Source organism: Cherax quadricarinatus, chromosome 67 (genome assembly GCF_038502225.1).
Source record: "Cherax quadricarinatus isolate ZL_2023a chromosome 67, ASM3850222v1, whole genome shotgun sequence".
Lineage (NCBI taxonomy): Eukaryota > Metazoa > Arthropoda > Malacostraca > Decapoda > Parastacidae > Cherax > Cherax quadricarinatus.
Window position 1 is genome coordinate 5,094,266 of NC_091358.1, and position 23,544 is coordinate 5,117,809.

At 38.6% G+C, this 23,544-nt stretch overlaps 1 protein-coding gene across 1 annotated transcript in view; it reads right to left on the reverse strand.

The window, feature by feature from the left end:
* HUWE1 (HECT, UBA and WWE domain containing E3 ubiquitin protein ligase 1) overlaps positions 1-23,544 on the reverse strand; it is a gene marked incomplete in the record, with an annotated part of 207,021 nt that overhangs the window by 165,316 nt on the left and 18,161 nt on the right. The window contains 9 exon segments of the mRNA XM_070099348.1: positions 506-657; positions 1,610-1,793; positions 2,366-2,863; positions 5,784-6,025; positions 9,153-9,429; positions 10,433-10,660; positions 13,391-13,834; positions 14,522-14,867; positions 17,879-17,973. Of these exon segments, the coding sequence (XP_069955449.1) occupies positions 506-657; positions 1,610-1,793; positions 2,366-2,863; positions 5,784-6,025; positions 9,153-9,429; positions 10,433-10,660; positions 13,391-13,834; positions 14,522-14,867; positions 17,879-17,973 (2,466 nt within the window).

The window sequence follows — 23,544 nt, forward strand, 5'->3', positions numbered from 1 at the left end:
CTTCAGTTAAATAAACCTTTCCAGATAGGAAAACTTCCAAATATACTTGGCAATATGCTCAACAATACTTCATATCCTTCAATATGGATTCTGTCTGCAAAATGTGACTAATGACATCAAAATGACACTACACATCACACAACACACAATGAATGTCCAATTTGACTGTCAACTAACTTTTGAAAGGCTAACAATACTCTACACTACAACAACCATTATTTTTTTCCTGAAGCATTATAGGCAGAGGTCTCTTACAATACCATTACTATTTAATGATACTTACCTTTGCAATATGTTCTTACAGCTATAAATTAAAATACAAATTTCATGTCAAAATTTTAGTGCAAGAAAACTTGAATAAAAAGCCTCAATTAGTAGTGCATACAATGCATTATTTAATATGACATGGAAGAGAGGAGAGAGACTGGAGACAAAGCAGTATTCACTTATGAAGCTAGCAGTTTTCTGGTATTAACAACTTTCAAATTAAAAACAGGTAACCTACCTGGTTTATTAGTGTAGTGAGCATGTTGTCTCTCCACACTGTACCGTTGCGAGTAGCACATGTAGTGAGCAATTCACAGACTTTGTATACCATTTGAGGCTGGACATCTAGCTGACTCAAACATCCCTCCAATACAAATTCAGTGAAGTTATCTAACAAGAAAATTGAAAGTTATTCAACTTGAAAATTGAAATTGAACTAATAAAAATACCCTATTTCAGTAGAAATACAAGGATTCTTAATTGCAAAGATCTTTCTATATAACAGTAAATCCTACAAGGAAACTAGGCATCTGCATTTTTTTTTTTTTTAACATGTCTGCAGTTTCCCACAGAGGCATATTCTATGCAATATTTTAACAGTATGGTAATGGCAACATTTAGTTATAATGCAAATAAAGCTTTTGTAGAATAAAGCCAACTCACAATGCTCCAAAACTGTCTTGAAGATTTACTTCCAGTTCATGGTCAAGTTGTGAAAATCATACATTAAGGAAAGCCCCATTCCTACAATTACAGTGTAACAAAATTAGAAATGGTTCTGCCACATATGAATGATCATGACAAGCTCCTCCTAACTTCTTCCCCCTCCTCTATTTCTACGATGCTTCTTTTACCAAGAAGCATTCTAGAAAACACCTCAAATTCACTATTTTAAACCAAACACAAAGTCAGCATTTTGCTTGTTCCATCATGCACTGCATGGGGCAAGATTTTTTGTATACTATCCACATTTACTGAACACACCCAGTTTTTAATATCTAGGCCAAAATTTACTGCTTATCAGTTTATCTGAGGGAGCTGTACTCCAAACAGATCTACACGAGGGACCCTGCCATTAATAACATAGATCTAAGTGACTAACACTCAAAGGGTTAAATACTCTAACTTACCAAAATTACTTCAAAGCAAAAATGAATATTTCCATTAATCACTTAAATTTTATTAAAACCAACACAGATACTTTGTCAAAATATATGCCAGTCGGAGAATTTTGTAGAAGACTGGGTTGCAATGGCAATTTATCAATACTTACACAAACACCTTTTAAGATATATCTCGTCAACATTTTCATTTGGTATCAGATTAGTGCTTGACTACCTACCAAGGGTGTCTTTACTGAGAGGTTCATCATCCACAACTTTTTGAGGGACAGGTGGCGGTTTGGCAAGTACACTTCGGTGCTGACTGCCACTACCTGACACTTGAACATTCTCACCAAGTGACATGGCAATAGCTTGCAGCATTTGATCTTCCTCCGTCAACTCCATATCACCGCCGCCTCCAGCCTGAGAGATTCAAGATATGGTCACTAAAATATAATGTCCTGTAAGCTCATTGTATCTGTCACACACATGGTACAGGGATACAGCTCCAGTTCCTGAGCTTCAAATTTTAACCATTAAATAATCCATATGACCTACATTTCATCATTTTTAAAATTCAAATGGTCGTGACAGACATAAATAGTGCGAGATCGCACATGGGAGGAAGGAGCACATGTGGGAAGAAGTGTGAGGATGGTCAAAGAAGCAGAATAGTGAGAATGATGGTCAAGCGGGTATGGACAGTGTTGGTGGCAGTGAATGTTATAATTTTTTAACAAAATACCAAAGAAATGATCAAATTGAAGGGATTACTGAGGAAGTAGAGAAACTGTTAGTGAAACTGACAAATCAAAAGCATCAGAGGCAATGACACAGTAGAACCAAACTCTCTATATATTAAAAAATAGATACAACAGGGTTCAATCACAACAGCAGAAGGTTAAGAGGCAGGATATAGAGCTGGAGCTTAACCCCTCTCCCATCTCCATGAACACAGAGGTAATTACAAAACAATGTTACATATAAATACTTACACCAGAAACTTGATCCATAAGAGGGTTCATTAATAAGTACTCTGTGGCCTGTTGTAGTGTATGGGTCTGTGCAATAGCCTCCATACAACGTTCCCTCCCAAAACCCATGTCCATCAGAGCCTGCAAATGTTGCTGGTTCACCTCAGAGTCTGCTGAAGGCTGACTGGCTGCCTCTAAGGACACTGGAGCAGAAGCTGGCACAGGAGATGGTGTGACAGTAGTTGCAGTGGCAGGGGTGGTGGTAGTGGTTGTGGTGCTAGTAGTAGTGGTGGTGGTAGTGGTTGTGGATGTATTGTTAGTACTTGTATTTGTGGTGGTCGTGGTGGCTGTAGTTGTTGAAGTAGGCATGCTTTCCTTCTCCTTGGCAAGACGTTCAAGTATAATTGCCTCACCCTTTATGATAGAGCAAAGGATGACCAGAACAGATTCAGATATGCGTACTCCATAGGACTTCAAAGGCTTTTTGTTCCACAATTTCATTACAGCTTCAAATGCAACCTGAGGAAATTAACACTATTAATTTTAAGAAAAAGCGTAATTTCAGCAGTCACTCCCTAAATTTTATGTTTATGTCTAACATTACCTTAATTGTACTACTAATAATAACAATATGCTCTACTGACAGCTTAAATTCTTCTTGGCAAAACACTGTGGAAGTCCTTATTACACAAAGATAACATGCTTGATTTGGAAAACATTGGTAATTATATAAATAATCATAGGTTGTTGAACATTTAAAGATGGGGTTGTGAAAGAAGTAAATGCCAGGGTGTTGGGGAGAGGGGTAGGATTAAATTATGGAGAAACAAATACAAAATGGGAGTTGACACAGTTACTTCTTGCTTATGATACTGTGCTTATGGAGATTCTAAAGAAAAGTTGCAAAGGTTAGTGGACGAGTTTGGGAGGGTAAAGGTAGAAAGCTGACAGTGAACACAGATAAGAATAAGGTGATGAGGGTATCAAACGATTTAAATAAAGAAAAACTGGATATCACACTGGAGGGAGGGCGTATGGAAAGTGAATGTTTTCAGATATTTGGGAGTAGACCTGTCAGCAGATGGGTTTATGAAGGATGAGGAACCACAGAATTGGTGAAGGAAAAATGGCGAGTGATATGTTGAGGTATCTGTGGAGACAGCGTTATCCATGGAGGCAAAGAAGTAAATGTACGAGAGTATAGTGGTACCAACGCTCTTATGTGGGTGTGAAGCATGGGTTGTAAATGCTGAAGCCAGGTGGTGGCTAGGCAGTGGAGATGTGTCTAAAGGGCAATGTGTGGTGTAAATATTATGCAGAGAATTCGTAGTGTGGAAAATAGGAGGTGTGGAGTTCTTAACCCTTTGACTGTTTTGGTCGTATATATACGTCTTACGAGCCAGTGTTTCAGACGTATATATACTCAATAATTCTAGCGGCTTCAAATCAAGCAGAAGAAAGCTGGTAGGCCCACATGTGAGAGAATGGGTCTGTGTGGTCAGTGTGCACCACATAAAAAAAATCCTGCAGCACACAGTGCGTAATGAGAAAAAAAAAAACGATCGTTTTTTTGGATTAAAACACCGACTTTGAGGTGTATTTTCGTATAGTATTTATCGATGTATTTGCGTTTTCATGGTCTTAGGTGATAAAATGGAAAACATATTACAGAAATAGAGATGATTTTCATTACTTTGACAATGAAAACGACCTTGAAACTGAGCTCAAAGTAGCGGAAATGTTCGATTTTTACCAATGTTCAGGAGTAAACAAATCACACCACACGTCCAATACACATCAACTGGGGAGTCTAATATTCTTTCACTAGTGCACTGATATTATTTATACCATTTTTACAATAATGCAGTAGTCTGCATAACAGTAAATTTTGTAAATTTTTTTGTACGAATAAAAAATCAAAATAGAAAGCAATAATAATACAAGAGGGGCCTAGAGATGTGACTAATAACAGAGAATATGTTATTTTAGTGCCAAGAATGTCTACCTTGTTTATTCTGGACCCTATTTTGAAATTGGCATGTTTTTTAGTTTGCGTGAAATTGGCCAAATTGCCAATTTCTGACCACAATATTGGGTAGTCCAAATTGGTAAATGGGAGGTTTCTTGTACTCAGCTGATAGATAAAATGGAGTTCTAAAGAAATAGCTATGAGTTTGGTCAACTGGAACAATGGAATTGGCTGAAAATAGGGCTCAAAGTCGGCGAAATTGCCGATACGCATATGTCGCCGGAATTACGTGGAATCCTAATTCCATGAGTTTTCGACCAAATTTTGAACTTTTGGTGTCATTACCATCGGGAAAAGATTATCATTTCATAAGATTTTTTTTTTTTTTTTTTTTCAAAAATTTAGCGACATAGAATGACAGTTTCAGAAAGGGGCCTGAAACAGTCAAAGGGTTAAAAGTATTAGTAGAGGGCTGAAGAGGGGCTGTTGAGGTAGTTTGGTCATTTAGAGAGAATGGAGAGCATATAAATCTGTTGGGGAAGGAAGGCAGGGTAGGGGTCGTCCCTGAAAAGGTTGGAGGGAGGAGGTAAAGAAGGTTGTGGGCGAGGGGGCTTAAACTTCCAGCAAGCATGCGTGAGCGTGTTAGATAGGAGTGAATGGAGACTAATGGCTTTTGAAACCTGTGTCCTGGAAGTGGGAAGTACAATGCCTGTACTTTAAAGGAGGGCTTTAGGATACTGGCAGTTTGGAGGGACGTCTAAACTGTCGTATCTGAGCGCCTCTGCGAAGACAGTGATTATGTACGAGTGATGGTTAAAGTGTTGAATGATTAAAGTTTTTTCTTTTTTGAGTTTTTCTTTCATTTTGGGTCACCCTGCCTCGATGGGAAACAGCCGACATGTTAAAAGAAAAAGAAAATAAGGAGTGGTAACAGCTTAAAAAAAGGCATTTTACAATTTTTTTTTTTTTAACACGCTGGTCGTCTCCCATCGTGGCAGGGCGAGGGAAAAAAAACTTTCACCAAGTAATTTTTTTTAAGACTTTCGAGTACAAAAAAAATTTAGCAATCTGCATCAACTGAAACACAACTTAAGCCTTAAACTATATAGGAGCTTAGTAATATGATCTCTGCTGGTAAAATGTCATCTGAATTAATTCCTCAGAATGCTGTTTTGTCATTTACTACATAGCAAAAATATGATCAGTAAACAAATAACTGAACATTCCTTTCCTTACACATCATGACTTCCTTGCTGACCCGTGAGTATATGAGTGAGACCAATGGTGCAACTGCTCTAATGCAAAAAATAATAGGCAATACCATAAGAAGACTAGCATAAAATTTTCATGCAAGAAATTATGAAATTTTCTCGGATATCTGCTCCAAAATACACTTCATTCATTTTACTAATTTTATCTACCAAAAAGAACCATGTTTATAATTCACCTAATAATCAATGTTTTGTGTACCTTTTGTATATGAATTAAAAACTTGAGAGGACTGAATGGTTGATAGCCAGGTTGTGAGGACTTGGCGGGAAGGGAGTTGGGAGAATCCAACATAGTCCGTGGGTTGACTAATCGCTCCAGTAAGAATAACCATGTGTCCAAAAATTCTCCAGTACCTTCAGGTAACTCTCCAGAATCCAATCCATCTTGTCCCTGAACAGCCCCTCCTGCTGTGATGGCCCACTCAAATGTGTCAAAGAAGGCTGAAAATATGCAACTATGTAGAGCCATAGGAATTTTATTTCATATATACAATACATAAAAAATACTATTACCAGACATAAAATGGAGCTCTATCAAGTACTGAATTATTTTTATTGAAAGATAAAGTGATCAATTTAATTCCAAAATCACTGAACTAGATAAAACAAAGCAATTATAAAAATACTATGTAATATAGTGTAATACATCAGTGAACAAAGTAGCACAAATAACTGAAGTTAGTGATACAGTACAATCTCAACATGAAACAAGTTCTTACTAAAATATACCTACAACAAAAAATGTAGTCACCAAGATTTCCATACATTTATTAATGTGGCTGCTTCACAGGCACATCAGAAGAAAAACAATGGTTAAAGACCCATTAATTTTACTGAAGGAAGGAAAGTTCTTGAAAAAAGACAAGTGTCTGAAGTGCTGAACAAACTATTCAAAGATTTTCTCAAGTGGAAAAAGTGGCAATGCCAGAAAGCCCAGGAGAAAATACATCAGCAGGTACTGGACACCATACATCACAAATGATGGAACCAAGAGGTTGTCACTGTGGATTCTCCAAGAGGAAGCAGAAGTTCTGTCTGAACAGCTAGCTATGGTTTACAAGTCAAAGAACCCAGGACAGTTGCCAAAGACAGTAAATGTAGTACCTATATTTAACAACAGGCAGGAGGCACTGAACTACATCCAGTTTCCCTAATCTGTAAACAAGAAAAACTTTCATTTTTCTTTTTGGGCCACCCTGCCTTGGTGGGATACAGCCAGTTTGTTGGAAAAAAACAAATATTTATTTACAACAAGTACATGTATATGGTATACAGGCCTAGCTGACATCAATGACATACTACTATACAGAAAGCCAGTTGTTATGCAGAGCATTTCAGGAACGCTAGGTCAGTTTTGTCACAGGATGTGAACCACGCCAGTCGACTAACTCCTAGGTACCCATTTTACTGATGGGTGAACAAAAAACTTAACAGACAACCAGTGTAAAGAAACATGCTCAATGTTTCTATCCTCGCTGGGAATCGAACCCAGACCCTCGCCGTTTGAAGCAAGAGCTTGAGCCACCAGGCCACAGGGCACTGTGGCCTGGTGAGGAGAGCAGTGGAGCACTTGGAGGAGTGGTTTCATAAACCACCAGCAAGCATGCAGCAATGACAAGTCATCTTACCAGACTTTAGGAATGCTATGACAAAATAATTAAAGCAAGACAGGAGTGTGTTGGGTGGATTGCATTTTCTTGGTCTACAATATGGCATTTGATACTGTAACCTGCAGGAGACTGGGGGCATAAACTTGAAAAGCAAGCATGAATAACTGGGAATGTACTCCAGTAGATAAAGGAGTACCTTAGGGAAACGAAGCAGAGTGCATGTACAGGAAGATGTCAGAATGGGAAGGAGCATAAAGCAGTTTACCACAAGGTATACATAACAGATACAATTGAATCAGATGCATCTATTCAGTGATGATGTAAAACTAATGAGAATACAGATGAGGATGGGAAATAAGACTGGAAAAGGATCTGGACACATTGCAGGGCTGGTCAGAAATAGTTGCTTGATTTCAGTCCCAGCCAATGCAAGGTTTTGAAGGTTGGGAAAGAGGCCAGAAGACCAGACATAGTATGAACTTGTTCAAAGAAAACCTGCAAGTAATCCCAGTGCCTACCAAACTGCCAGAGGCTCACATCAACCAAATAACCTCTACAGCCAATGTTTACTTGGAAAAATCCGAGAGTGGCCTTCAGTATCTTAAGAGCCATTCTTGGTGCTTTATACAACATGTGTCAGACCTATCTTGGAGTGCACAGCACCAGCTTGGAACCCACACCTGAGGAAGCATGTTAAGAAACTGGAGAAAGTGCAGAAGTATGCAATGAGACTAGTTCCAGAGCTAAAGAATATGAGCTACCAGGAAAGGCTAAAGGAACTTAATTTCAAGAAGACCTTGTAAGACAGAAGAACTAAAGAAGACATGTTGACTTACAAAATCCTCAAGAGGAATTGATAAGGCAGAGAGGGAGAGAGGCAGGGAAAAGATATTTGGGGGAAAGAGCCGTAAGTTAAAGATACTTAGTCGCAGGGATGTCAGGAAGTATCTCTTAAGTTTCAGAGAAGTGAAATTCACCAAAACAAAGCAGTGGAATCAGACTCCATTCAGTTTTAAGAATAGATACGATAGGGCCCACAAGGCTAGGAGAGTGTGAATCTGGCAAGCAGTAAGTTGAGAGGCGGGGCCACAAGCCAAGACTACCAATGCAAGCAAATAGGAGAGTATTGCATTTAAATACTGTGCAGATTCTCTTGTAGTGACAAGAAATGTCACCTTTGGTCTGACTTGCAAATGGCAACTTATATAAATACCAATGTCACAAATTAAAGAATTTAAATAAAAAAATTACCAAGATCTAAGTTTTTTTTTTTTTCTCCAACAAGTCGGCCGTCTCCTACCGAGGCAGGGTGACCCAAAGAGAAAGAAAATCCCCAAAAAGAAAATACTTTCATCATCATTCAACACTTTCACCTCACTCACACATAATCACTGTTTTTGCAGAGGTGCCCAGAATACAACAGTTTAGAAGTATATACAATGTACGTATAAAAATACACAATATATCTCTCCAAACTGCCAATATCCCAAACCCCTCCTTTAGAGTGCAGGCATTGTACTTCTCATTTCCAGGACTCAAGTCCGGTTATATAAAATAACCGGTTTCCCTGAATCCCCATACTAAATATTACCCTGCTCACACTCCAACAGATCGTCAGGTCCCAAATACCATTTGTCTCCATTCACTCCTATCTAACACGCTCACGCACGCTTGCTGAAAGTCCAAACCCCTCGCTCACAACACCTCCCTTTACCCCCTCTCTCCAACCTTCTCGAGGACGACCCCTACCCCGCCTTCCTTCCCCTACAGATTTATACGCTCTCCTTGTCATTCTACTTTGATCCTTCTCTCTAAATGACCAACCCACCTCAACAAACCCTCTTCAGCCCTCTGACTAATACTTTTATTAACTCCACACCTCCTAATTTCCACACTCCATATTTTCTGCATAATATTTACACCACACATTGCTCTTAGACAGGACATCTCCACTGTACCTTTTAGACCTTGAGAAGATACAAAGTACTGAAGCATCAGATGGTAAGGCATCTTCTTGTCATCGAAAAGCATAGGATTGGTAAACCTTACAGAACATATCAGGAAAGTAAGACGAAACTTGGGTACAGGAGAAGATGGAGGTGGTGTCCAGGAAAGGCCAGCATAGAGGAGCTGTGCCAAAGCAGATGCCACTGCCCTTGCTGATGTAGATGGTGGGGTGATTGGAGTTGCCACTTGTTGTCCTCTGCGTTGACGTAATGGTGATCCAACACACAACTAGAAATCATTCAATGAACTCAATGTTATAAAATTCATTAAAGAAACAGTAAGCAATTATGAAATGGTAACTGAACCCTAAGATCATCTCCTATACAGCCAATACTGTACAAAGAAGAGGGAAGATGATGACATACTCTCCTTTACATATTTGTTTCTTCTGTAACTATTACACAAACTCATCTTTGTTATATATTTGGTATAAGAGGTTCCTACTCATCTGGTACAACATTTCTCAAGAAAACAGATTTCAAAATTGTGAATGTGCTTGGATGAGCCACACAGTGCACCACAGATTTTATTTTTCTCAAGTTTTTACCTGAACAAATGTTACTGTATAGAATGTTTTTTTGGTGTAGGTATGGTAAATTCCTTCTAGGTAGTAGGCTGGTAGACAGCAAACCCAGAGAGATACTACTCTCCTGCCAAGTGAGTAAAATGAAAGCCTGTAATTGTTTTACATGGTAGGATTGCTGGTGTCTTTTTTCTGTCTCAAACATGCAAGATTTCAGGTACGTCTTGCTACTTCTACTTACACTACACTTGCATGTACAAGCATGTACATACACACAACCCTCTGGGTTTTCTTCTATTTTCTTACTAGTTCTTGTTCATTTCCTCTTATGTCCATGGGGAAGTGTAACAGAATTCTTCCTCAGTAAGCCATGTGTGTTGTAAGAGGCGACTAACATGCCGGGAGCCAGGGGCTAGTAACCCCTTCGACTGTATACATTACTAAAATTAAAAAGAGAAACTCTTGCTTCTCTTTTTGGGCCACCCTGCTTCAGTGGGATATGACCATTTCATTGAAAGAAGAATTTTGTCAAGAAATGTGGGTCCTGAAATTCAATAGTGCTTATGCAAAAACTTTATGAAGAATTTCACTGAACCTCCAGGAGCATAACCCCCAGAGAATTTGTAGGGACAACTGTACAAATCATTGAAGACATTGTAAAGGCAGAGGAAAAAATAATTAATGAGTACAGTAGTGTAAATTACTCACCTTGACAAGTAAACCAAAGAGCTCAGCTAGAGCCTTCCCTAATCTAGATGCTGACGATAAAAGAGGTTTGATCAGCTTCATCTGATGTTGTGTAGCAGCTGACTGTTGTCGAGTTGGGCTCTCTGTGCTACTGTCGTCAGCTGTCGGCGCACTCCCTCCTGTTGCCACTTTCACATCTGTTTCTGTTACTTCCATGGCAACAGCCTCACTTCGGCTTCCATCATCACACTAAAATTATAATTGAATCAAATTTGAAACCTTTAGCCAATCTGTGAAAGCTAATAAATTAATATTAATTAAATTTTAGGTTTTGGTTAAAAAACTGCAGTTATCCCTTAAATGTTAAATACCAAATTTCCTAATCCTTTAAAATGCTGGCAAATGGTTTCTTGCTGTTTCATACTTGGTTTCCATTTTCTTTTCCTTATGGCTTTCACCCAGACCCAAAAGCTCCATGCTTGTTCAGAACTACATTAGCTACATTTCGCAAAGTGATTCCATATTCATTCGTAAAACTTCAGATTCAACCTCACCTTTGTTTACACCTTCTCAAACAATCTCACTCGAACCCCATTTTTCTTACATGCTCTTGTATTCTCCTTTACTTGCATTCATGATTCTGAAGGTTTATTTCTCCCATTTTACCACCATTCACTTTCCTGAATGCTACTTAATACCAAAGATAACCACCACCTGTTGGCAGCTACCAATGGGCATGATCCTTGAACCTGACTGCTTTTGTCAAGGACTGCTAATGGTCTGATCTTGAGCTCTTCTTATTTCTTGCAGTTTGCTTATGATTTATTAAAAATTATGCAACATCACAAACTTCAATGATGGTCTGCTAGCATGCTATAGCATACAATAAAAAGAGGGAGAGGGGGGAATAATGGTTTGTCCATTACTTAAAACAGTATTATTTTAGTAGAGGGAAGTACTAAACCTGTAGGGGTCATATCACCTAAGAAATGGGCAATCAGATTTGATCAAAGTGGAAGGTAGCTGTGTACCTTTCAAGGTAGGTACTATACCAAGGTATGGTATAGTACCTACCTTGAAAGGAACACAGTAACTACATTAGTGTACCCCCACATGACTGCTCTATATTTTACACTATCATTTCCTTTTTAGGTTTGTTAGTTCTTTTGCTCCCGGGTAATATTTTAGAAATATTACACCTCAGCATGTATTCCATTTACCCCCTATCTGCCAAGATTCCACCCACAACTGCCTTAAACAATGTTTGTAGTAATTACAAATTTTGTCGAGATTTAAAATAAAAAAAAATAGAACCTGAAGATTCTAGGAATAAAAAATATTTTATCGTATAAATCTAATTATGCCGGGAGCAAGGGGCTAGTAACCCCTTCTCCTGCATAAATTACTAAATTTAAAAAGTGAGACTTTTGTTTTTCTTTTTGGGCCACCCTGCCTTGGTGAGATACGGCCGGTTTGTTGAAAAAAAGAAAGATGAATCTAATTATATAATAAAACAAATTCCTTTTAAAAAAATTTTTTTAACAAGTCGGCCATCTCCCACTGAGGCAGGGTGACCCAAAAAGAAAATACTTTCATCGTCATTCAACACTTTCACCTCACTCACACAATCACTGTTTTTGCAGAGGTGCTCAGAACACAACAGTTTAGAAGCATATACGTATAAAGATACACAACACATCCCTCCAAACTGCTAATATCCCGAAACCCCTCCTTTAGAGTGCAGGCATTGTACTTCCCATTTCCAGGACTCAAGTCCGGCTATATAAAAATAACCGGTTTCCCTGAATCCCTTCACTAAATATTACCCTGCTCACACTCCAACAGATCGTCAGGTCCCAAATACCATTCGTCTCCATTCACTCCTATCGAACACGCTCATGCACGCCTGCTGGAAGTCCAAGCCCCTCGCCCATAAAACCTCCCTTACCCTTTCCTTCCAACCTTTTCGAGGACGACCCCTACCCCGCCTTCCTTCTCCTACCGATTTAAATGCTCTCCATGTCATTCTACTTTGATCCATTCTCTCAAAATGACCAAACCACCTCAACAACCCCTCTTCAGCCCTCTCACTAATACTTTTGTTAACTCCACACCTCCTAATTTCCACACTCCGAATTTTCTGCATAATATTTACACCACACATTGCCCTTAGACAGGACATCTCCACTGCCTCCAACCATCTCTTTGCTGCTGCATTCAAAACCCAAGCTTCACACCCATATAAGAGTGTTGGTACTACTATACTTTCATACATTCCCTTCTTTGCCTCCATAGATAACGTTTTTTGACTCCACATATACCTCAACGCACCACTCACCTTTTTTCCCTCATCAATTCTATGATTAATCTCATCCTTCATAAATCCATCCGCCGACACGTCAACTCCCAAGTATCTGAAAACATTCACTTCTTCCATACTCCTCCTTCCCAATTTGATATCCAACTTTTCTTTATCTAAATCATTTGATACCCTCATCACCTTACTCTTTTCTATGTTCACTTTCAACTTTCTACCTTTACACACACTCCCAAACTCATCCACTAACCTTTCCAATTTTTCTTTAGAATCTCCCATAAGCACAGTATCATCAGCAAAAAGTAACTGTGTCAATTCCCATTTTGTATTTGAGTTTAGAAGTATATACATATAAAGATACACAACATATCCCCCCAAATTTTTTTTTTTTTTTTTTTTTTTTTTTCAACAAGTCGGCCGTCTCCCACCGAGGCAGGGTGACCCAAAAAAGAAAGAAAATCCCCAAAAAGAAAATACTTTCATCATCATTCAACACTTTCACCACACTCGCACATTATCACTGTTTTTGCAGAGGTGCTCAGAATACAACAGTCTAGAAGCATACACATATCATATATATATACATATACATATATCTATATACATATATCTATTAAATATATATTAAAGATCTCTATTAAAAATGCTATTAGATGACTAACCCTTAAATCTGGAGGGAGAAGTTTGTCGGTGTCTTCCTTTCCAAAAAGACAGCCAGCAGGAAGAGCATCATCTGAACAGAGAGCTAACAACACTGTAGACTCCCACACAAGTGAGGTGTACAACTGGGTGAGTCCTGCCAAAACACGTAGGCCTAGCTCTGTTCCCCACTGGTTGATAGAGACCTGCCTTATCTCTGTTTGTCCCGTGCGGCAAACGTGGACCAGCATCATAATGTAAGCATGAACGGCACTAAGGGTATGCAAGAGAGGTGTAGCCTGCGGAGATGCTGTGGCCTCACCAGGGGTCGGCGCAGAAGCTAACTCGTGCAGCAAAACTGATCCCCCTGGAGAAGGCAGAGGCTGATGTAGTGGAGCCAAAGCTTCTAATTTCTCATTCAGGCACTGTAGTCCTCTTTGAAGAACTCCACTTTCATGAGCAAGATTCTGAAAAAGAAATATATTCAAAAGTTTTTTTTTTTTCAACAGCCATCTCGTGCCAAGACCAGGTGGCTCAAAGAACACACATTCACCATCTTTCATTCAATCTCTCTTTCCAAATGTGTGCTGACATCACAATTCAGATTAACCTAACTACAACATTCCCACCTCTCCTTCAAAGTGCACACACTACACTCTACAAATTTACATTTCACACAACACACACTATCCTTTGCCATCCAATGCTACTAAAACTAACCAGAACCTCACTAACCAAAGTGGTAAAAAATAGCTACTTTTAAACATTGTGATGACCAAGGTGAAATAAGGGCAAACATGTTTTTATTTTTATTTTTTACATAAAATTAGGGGCCATTCTAGCTTGAATTCACAAGGTGAACTCTCCCTCATTCACTTTAGATCACACCCACTACCAGCCTCCCATCTCCCTTCCAAACCATTTAGGCCCCATCTTACCCATTTTCATCTCAGTTTTCCACTACTATCCAATGTAGCCCTCTCCATTCCCTTTCACTTCAACCTCCTCCTCCCTCCCAGCACACCATCTCATTACAGACATGCATACTACTTTTAAAAAAGTTAATACACAGGTTTTTAAATACATGCAAGCTTGCATTAATATATAAATCATTTCATTAAACATATTAAAGTACACAAAGCATCTCTTCTAACCAATATGGACTTGCAGACTGATGCTACAGATTGGCAAGCTTGAGAAACTGGGAAGTCTATTGGAAGATTTGGCAGTCCCAAAATGCCTAGTAGTGGTACAAGGCCTTTCTGGGAGACAAATTCTTTGCAGTGGTCATCAGTCGAATTGTTGCTGAGGATGGCATCTACAAACTTCATGACATTAAGTACATAGTCCACAAGAGGTACAGGCCGTTTTTCACCAGGTGTGGTATCAGATGGGGGAACGTCTTCCCGCTGTCCAGCCGAGACTGACGGTCCAGCAACGCCACTCTCTCTCTCTTCCTCCTCCTCTTCCTCTTCATCACTAGAGTTATCATTTGTTGTTCTGTGAATGTAACATCATATGGTGCATAATAAAATAATAACAATGCGCACAAATTAGATAAGAATTTTCTTTTTTCTTTTCTAATATATATATCAAAGATTTTAAAGCACAAATCTAGATAAACTAACAGCAGTAATTATTTGTCAATGACCCTATATTAAGAAAGCAAAGTGAAGATACTGTGCTATTAGGTTATTTTGTTATGCCCCTGGACACTCTTGATACACAAGATGTTCCATTACACAAAGGTTAACTGAATGGCATAAAAGCTAATTCAAATACTGCTCTGAGAAAGGGTTGGGCCCCCTAGCCTCCTCCCTGGTCTGTTTTATGGGTTTTAACCAGGTCTGCTTCAATTATTGGGAGTTTGAAAAATAAACAATCATTTTTTTTTTTTTTCAAACAAGTTGGTCGTCTCCCACCGAGGCAGGGTGACCCAAAAAAGAAAGAAAATCCCCAAAAAGAAAATACTTTCATCATCATTCAACACTTTCACCACACTCACACATTATCACTGCTTTTGCAGAGGTGCTCAGAAAACAACAGTTTAGAAGCATATACGTATAAAGATACACAACAAATCCCTCCAAACCGCCAATATCCCAAACCCCTCCTTTAAAGTGCAGGCATTGTACTTCCCATTTCCAGGACTCAAGTCCGACTATATGAAAATAACCGGTTTCCCTGAATCCCTTCACTAAATATTACCCTGCTCACACTCCAACAGATCGTCAGGTCCCAAGTATCATTCGTCTCCATTCACTCCTATCTAACACGCTCATGCACGCTTGCTGGAAGTCCAAGCCCCTCACCCACAAAACCTCCTTTACCCCCTCTTTCCAACCCTTTCGAGGACGACCCCTACCCCTCTTTCCTTCCCCTATAGATTTATATGCTTTCCATGTCATTCTACTTTGATCCATTCTCTCTAAATGACCAAACCACCTCAACAACCCCTCTTCTGCCCTCTGACTAATGCTTTTATTAACTCCACACCTTCTCCTAATTTCCACACTCCGAATTTTCTGCATAATATTTACACCACACATTGCCCTTAGACAGGACATCTCCACTGCCTCCAACCGTCTCCTCGCTGCTGCATTTACCACCCAAGCTTCACATCCATATAAGAGTGTTGGTACTACTATACTTTCATACATTTTTTATATTTTATTAATCCAAGAAACAAGGTAAAACTAATTTTTTTGCAATAATGAGTTTAAAATGAAGGGAATGTCTTTTATAGAAGACTGGGGACACGATTAATAAAAAGTTCCTAGGAAAGGGTGCTTTAGCGGATGGCACAACCACAGTTTTTATTTTGGACTGTTTTATATTGAAATTTTTTTTTTTTTTTTTAATTTTGTAAAATTGGCCAAATTACCAACTTCTGTATGTATTATAGGGTAGTTGCGAGAGGCGAATGGGCACTGTGCAAAATTGATAGATCAGAAGGAATATTTGTAAAATAGCTTGGAATTTGAGTCGAAATGAGCAGTAGAATGGGCTTAAAATAGGACTCAAACTGAGTGAAAGTGCAATGTGCACATTGCATCAAGGCTGCCAACTTTGCACCTGTGTAATTCTACAATTTTCCAGCATTTCTTATGTCATTACCTTCAAAAAAAGATTTACTACCATTTCAAACAAGAAAATATGTAATTAAAAATCATAACACTATCAGCAATTTTTCAAGGTCCAAACCTCCAAGCTGAAATTTGTCCACAGGGTCCATCACAACTCCTAATATTCATCCGTGGCATCAACGATGAATTTAATGTCACACAAGAATTAGTAACAATGCATAGCATGCATAACACAAGAACCAGAGAAGACATCTTCAATAGTGAATTTCATTCGATTTCACTAATTTAATCATCGCCAGTTTCAAGATTTTCTGAAAAACTGATTCCGAGTTCATTGACTTGCCTTATTAAACAGCAGTCTGATGCCTTTGTTGTGGAAAGGTTCTATCACAGTTCTTTCAGCTCAGAAAAGAAATAGATTAATTTCTCACAGAAGAATCGACCCAAACTACTTATCAAATGCTAACTGGCCTTGGAAATTTGAATTCTTTGCAGACGTGACAAGCCATATGAATCTACTGAATCTGAAGTTGCAAGGAGAAACAAATCTGATGTGTGATCTATTCACACATGTCAAGGTATTCAGGGCAAAACTGATACTATTTGAAGGGCAGGTGAAAGTTCCTAACTTGGTTCATTTCCCATATGAAAAGATTTCATGAAAGTGAAGCAGAATTTCCTTCTTTATTTGCAACAGAAATCATTAATGACTTGTAAAAACAATTTCAAATGGAAATTACTGATCTCAAATCAGATGACATGCTGAAAGAAAAGTATAAAGAAGGAAAGCTGATCCAATTTAATAAATCTTTACAGCCTGAACAGTTTCCAAATTTAATGAGATTTGTTTGTGAATTCGTATCACGGAGTTTGGTACAACATACCTTTGTAAACAAACATTTTAAAAAATGAAGTATGTCAAGTCCATATATCACACACATTTATCTGAAGTCCATTCTAATAATTAGCTCAAGCTTAAAACCTCAATTCAGCAATATTTTGAAATTAAAAGATTCCATCATTCCTATTAATCTTATGCAAATTAATCTTGTGTCAGATTTTCTTATCTGCAGTTCAATAATGGCTTATACTGTCAGAGCATTGGCTATGACATTTTTAGTCATCATATATCACTTCCCAGTGTAAGCATGGTATTGCTTCTTCATAACTGTCACATTTCTCTTCTGTTCTGAATCATAACATGCCAATTACAAAAAGGATCTAGATAACAATTATTCACTTAAATTTTACTCATTCATTTATATTTATAAGACTTGTTTTTTCTTTGGCCCACAAGCGAAAAGTTTGGAGACCCCTGCTCTAACACATTATGCAGTATGCACACCCTGTTTGATAATAGCTGCCACCTGGCACAAGTGTTATAAATGCATGTTAAATTAAGGAATTCACAGAACTTTTCCTTACCTAGATACTGGAGCAGGTGATGCTTCATGTTTGGGTGGAGTCTTCCAGCAGATATAGTGAGTATCACTCCCCAACAGGCACACCTCTTCTAACAACTGCAAACGAGTATTACTGAATCACTTACAGGAATTTACATCCCACCCCCCAAACATGATGGCCGTTTCACACTAAGGCAGGGTAACCCAAAAAAGAAAAACACCTTCACCATCATTCACACAATATCACCATCTTTACAATGGTGCTCAGATATGACAGTTTAGATGTCACTCCAAACAACATCTTTATTCTTCAAATCATAGATTACTTTTTTTTTTTAGTCGTGGAATCTATTTCATAGCATCTTTCATCATCATCTGGTGACAAATTTCTTATTAACCCTTTCAGAGTTTCGGCCGTACTAGTACGGCTTATGCACCAGGGTCTTTGGAAGTACACTAGTACACCTAAATTCTAGCGCCCTCAAATCTGTTGAGAGAAAGCTGGTAAGCCTACATATGAAAGAATGGGTCTATGTGGTCAGTGTGCGCGGTATAAAAAAAATCCTGCAGCACACAGTGCGTAATGAGAAAAAAAAAAATCTTGGACCGTGTTTTTGGATTAAAACAGAGGCTTTGCACTGTATTTCCGTATGGTATTTATTGTTGTATTCTAGTTTTCCTGATCTCATTTTATAGAATGGAAGACATATTACAGAAATTGAGATGATTTTGACTGGTTTTACAAAGAAAACTACCTTGAAATTGTGCTCAAAGTAGCAGAAATGTTTGATTTTTACCAAAGTTCAAAAGTAAACAAATCATGCTATGCGTCCAATGGTGAGTCTAATATTCTTTCACAAGTGCGCTGATAATATTTATACCATATCTACACCAATGCAGTAGTCTGCATAACAGTAAATCTTCTATTTTTTTTGTGAGAATAAAAATTCAAAGTGAAAAGCAAAAGAATGTAAGAGGGGCATGGGGACGTGACTAATGAACAGCGGAAATGTTATTTTAGTGCCAGGAATGTCTTTCTTGTTTATTCTGGACCCTATTCGGAAATTGGCATCTTTTGAAGTGTGTGAAATTGGCAAAATTGCTAAATTCTGACCACTGTATTGGATAGTTGAAATCGGTAAATGGGTGGTTTCCTGTACTCATTCAATAGAAAAAATTGGAGTTCTAGCGAAATAGTTATGATTTTTGTCGACAAGTACACTGGAATTGGCCGAAAATAGGGCTCAGAGTGGGCAAAATCGCCGATGCGTAAACATTGTTGAGATCGCTAACTTCGCGAGAGCATAACTCCGTAAGTTTTCCATAAAATTTCATACTTTTGGTGTCAATATGATCGGGAAAAGATTCTCCATCTTTTCATATTTTTTTTTTTTTTTTTTTTTTTTTTTTTTTGAAATTTGGCCGACCCTGAGAACAAGTCTCTGAGAAGGCCTGTCGACCCTGAAAGGGTTAATATTAGTCCCAATATCTCACAATTTTGTTACACAATCTATATTCTTTGTGTGGTCTGATTTTGCTTTCTCCAATTTCCATTACATAACATTCATCAACATTAAATTACATTGCCCAACTGTCTATTTTCTCATTCAAAATTATTTTGTAAAGACTTAAAGTATATTTTAATTATTTTGTACATGATTTTTACATTTGCATCTTATACAGTGGAACCCCAATTTTCAAACTTAATCCGTTGATCAGGCTCTGATCCACCAGGAGGCCTGGTCACAGACCAGGCCGTGGGGGCGTTGACCCCCGGAACTCTCCGGGTAAACTCCAGGTTCCAGAAGGTCGTTCTAAAACCAAAATGTGCAAAACTGAATCAATATTTCCCATAAGAAATAATGTAAATACAATGAATCCATTCCAGACACCCAAAAATATTCACAAAACATTCATTTTTTAAAGAATCTGACTACAGCTTATTTATCTATCACAATTGATCTAATATGACACAATACAGTGGGCCCCCGCCTTACGATATTAATCCGTTCCCAAGAGCTCATCATAAGCCGAAATTACCGTTAGTCAAATTAATCTTCCCCATAAGAAATAATGGAAATCAAATTAATCCGTTCCTGACACCCCAAAGTATGAAAAAAAAAAAATTTTTATCACATAAAATATTAATTTTAATACACACAAACTGAAGAAGACATGCACAATTACTGCTCTACTAAGAATAGAATACAGTGGACCCCCGCCTTACAATGGCATCGCGTTACGTTAAATCCGCCATACGATACATTTTAACGCAAAAATTTTGCCTCGCCTCATGTTAAAAAACTCGCCTCACGCGATTCGTCCGGGATGCGTCCCACGCGTGGCCTCAGCTGCCCTGTGCGTGCCAGTGTTTATAAGCCAGCCAGTGCGGCAGCATCCACACATACATTCGGTACATTTCATATTATCACAGTGTTTTTAGTGATTGTACCTGCAAAATAAGTCACCATGGGCCCCAAGAAAGCTTCTAGTGCCAACCCTGCGGGAAAAAGGGTGAAAATTACCATGGAAATGAAGAGAGATAATTGCTAAGTACAAAAAAAGAAGGGAAGTAACCCCGGAAAAGGACTTGATACCTCAAGTCCTAATGGAAGGGGATTCCCCTTCTAAACAATAACAACTTCCACACTCCCCTCCTCCCATTCCATCAATCATCACCAGATCTTCAATAGTGTCATGTATTGCATTCTTAGTAGAGTATTATATTTGTGCATGTCTTCTTAAGTTCGTGTGTATTAAAATTAATATTTCATGTGGTAAAAAAAAAAATTTCATACCTTGTGGTGTCTTGCACGGATTAATTTGATATCCATTATTTCTTATGGGGAAAATTAATTCGCCATACGATAATTTCGTCTTATGATGAGCTCTCATGAACGGATTAATATCGTAAGGCGGGGGTCCACTGTACATGACACTTACCTTTATTGAAGATCTGGTGATGATTGATGGGATGGGAGGTAGGGAGAGTGTGGAAATTATTGTTTAGAAGGGGAATCCCCTTCCATTAGGACTTGAGGTATCAAGTCCTTTTCCAGGGTTACTTCCCTTCTTTTAATGCCACTAGGACCAGCTTGAGTCACTGGACCTCTGTCGCATAACAAATCTGTCCATAGAGCTCTGTACCTCCCGTTCCTTTAAGACTTTCCTAAAATGGGCCATAACATTGTCATTGTACAGGTTGCCAACACGGCTTGCAGTAGCTGTGTCAGGGTGATTTTCATCCGTAAAGGTTTGCAGTTCAACCCACTTTGCACACATTTCCTAAATCTCTTTTCAATTCCATTCTACTTCTTGCCCTATTTACCACAGGGATGGCACTAGAAGCTTTCTTGAGGTCCATGGTGACTTATTTTGCAGTTACAAGCACTAAAAACATTGGGATAATGTGAAATGTACCGAATGTATGCGTAGATGCGACCACACTGGCTGGCTTGTAAACACTGGCGCTGATGCCACACGTGGGACGCGTCCCGGATGAATCACATAAGGAGAGTTTTTTTATCGTGAGGCAAGGCAAAATTTTTGCGTTCAATTGCTTCGTATGGCAGATTTAACGTAACACGATGCGTTTGTAAGGCAGGGGTCCACTGTATAAATAACAGAAACATGATATACACTCTAGAATGAATAAGATACGTCATTTACGTATGTGGAGTGGTGGTGGTGTTGAGTTTATAAGGGCCACTGACAGCATAAGCCGTACATATAGTGTTGGTGGTGGTGGCGGAGTTGTCAGTGGCCCTCTATACAGTAGGGCCCCACTTATACGGCAGGTTAGGTTCCAGGCTACCACCATAAAGTGGAACACCCTTTTTTTCCCCCTTATAAATGCATACAAATACTAGATAACAAGTTTACACTAACATATATTAAGTTAGCAATAGAACTAGGCATCAACAAACAATAAAAAAGTATAATACACACACAGTGCACTCATTACTTACCTTAAAATATTTATAGTTTTAAAAATGCAGTATTAGAATGTGGGGCAGAAGTTTGTGGTTATAGGAGGGTGGGGGCAGGAGGAAAGAGGAGTGATTGGTGGAATGATGAAGTAAAGGGTGTGATAAAAGAGAAAAAGGCAGCTTACGAGAGGTTTTTACAAAGCAGAAGTGTTATAAGAAGAGCAGAGTATATGGAGAGTAAAAGAAAGGTAAAGAGAGTGGTGAAAGTGCAAAAGGAGAGCAGATGATAGAGTTGGAGATGCACTGTCAAGAAATTTTAATGAAAATAAGAAAAAATTTTGGAGTGAGAAACAAGTTAAGAAAGCCTAGGGAAAGTATGGATTTGTCAGTTAAAAACAGAGTAGGGGAGTTAGTAGATGGGGAGATGGAGGTACTAGGTAGGTGGTGAGAATATTTTGAGGAACTTTTAAATGTTAAGGAAGAAAGAGAGGCAGTAATTTCATGCACTGGTCAGGGAGATATACCATCTTTTAGGAGTGAAGAAGAGCAGAATGTAAGTGTGGGGGAGGTACGTGAGGCATTACGTAAAATGAAAGGGGGTAAAGCAGCTGGAACTGATGGGATCATGACAGAAATGTTAAAAGCAGGGGGTGATATAGTGTTGGAGTGGTTGGTACGTTAGTTTAATAAATGTATGAAAGAGGGGAAGGTACCTAGGGATTGGCAGAAAGCATGTATAGTCCCTTTATATAAAGGGAAAGGGGACAAAAGAGACTGTAAAAATTATAGAGGAATAAGTTTACTGAGTATACCAGGAAAAGTGTACGGTAGGGTTATAATTGAAAGAATTAGAGGTAAGACAGAATGTAGGATTGCGGATGAGCAAGGAGGTTTCAGAGTGGGTAGGGGATGTGTAGATCAAGTGTTTACATTGAAGCATATATGTGAACAGTATTTAGATAAAGGTAGGGAAGTTTTTATTGCATTTAAGGATTTAGAAAAGGCATATGATAGAGTGGATAGAGGAGCAATGTGGCAGATGTTGCAAGTATATGGAATAGGTGGTAAGTTATTAAATGCTGTAAAGAGTTTTTATGAGGATAGTGAGGCTCAGGTTAGGGTATGTAGAAGAGGGAGACTACTTCCCGGTAAAAGTAGGTCTTAGACAGGGATGTGTAATGTCACCATGGTTGTTTAATATATTTATAGATGGGGTTGTAAAGGAAGTAAATGCTAGGGTGTTCGGGAGAGGGGTGGGATTAAATTTTGGGGAATCAAATTCAAAATGGGAATTGACACAGTTACCTTTTGCTGATGATACTGTGCTTATGGGAGATTCTAAAGAAAAATTGCAAAGGTTAGTGGATGAGTTTGGGAATGTGTGTAAAGGTAGAAAGTTGAAAGTGAATATAGAAAAGAGTAAGGTGATGAGGGTGTCAAATGACTTAGATAAAGAAAAATTGGATATCAAATTGGGAAGGAGGAGTATGGAAGAAGTGAATGTTTTCAGATACTTGGGAGTTGATGTGTCAGCGGATGGATTTATGAAGGATGAGGTTAATCATAGAATTTATGAGGGAAAAAAGGTGAGTGGTGCGTTGAGGTATATGTGGAGTCAAAAAACGTTATCTATGGAGGTAAAGAAGGGAATGTATGAAAGTATAGTAGTACCAACACTCTTACATGGGTGTGAAGCTTGGGTGGTAAATGCAGCAGCGAGGAGATGGTTGGAGGCAGTGGAGATGTCCTGTTTAAGGGC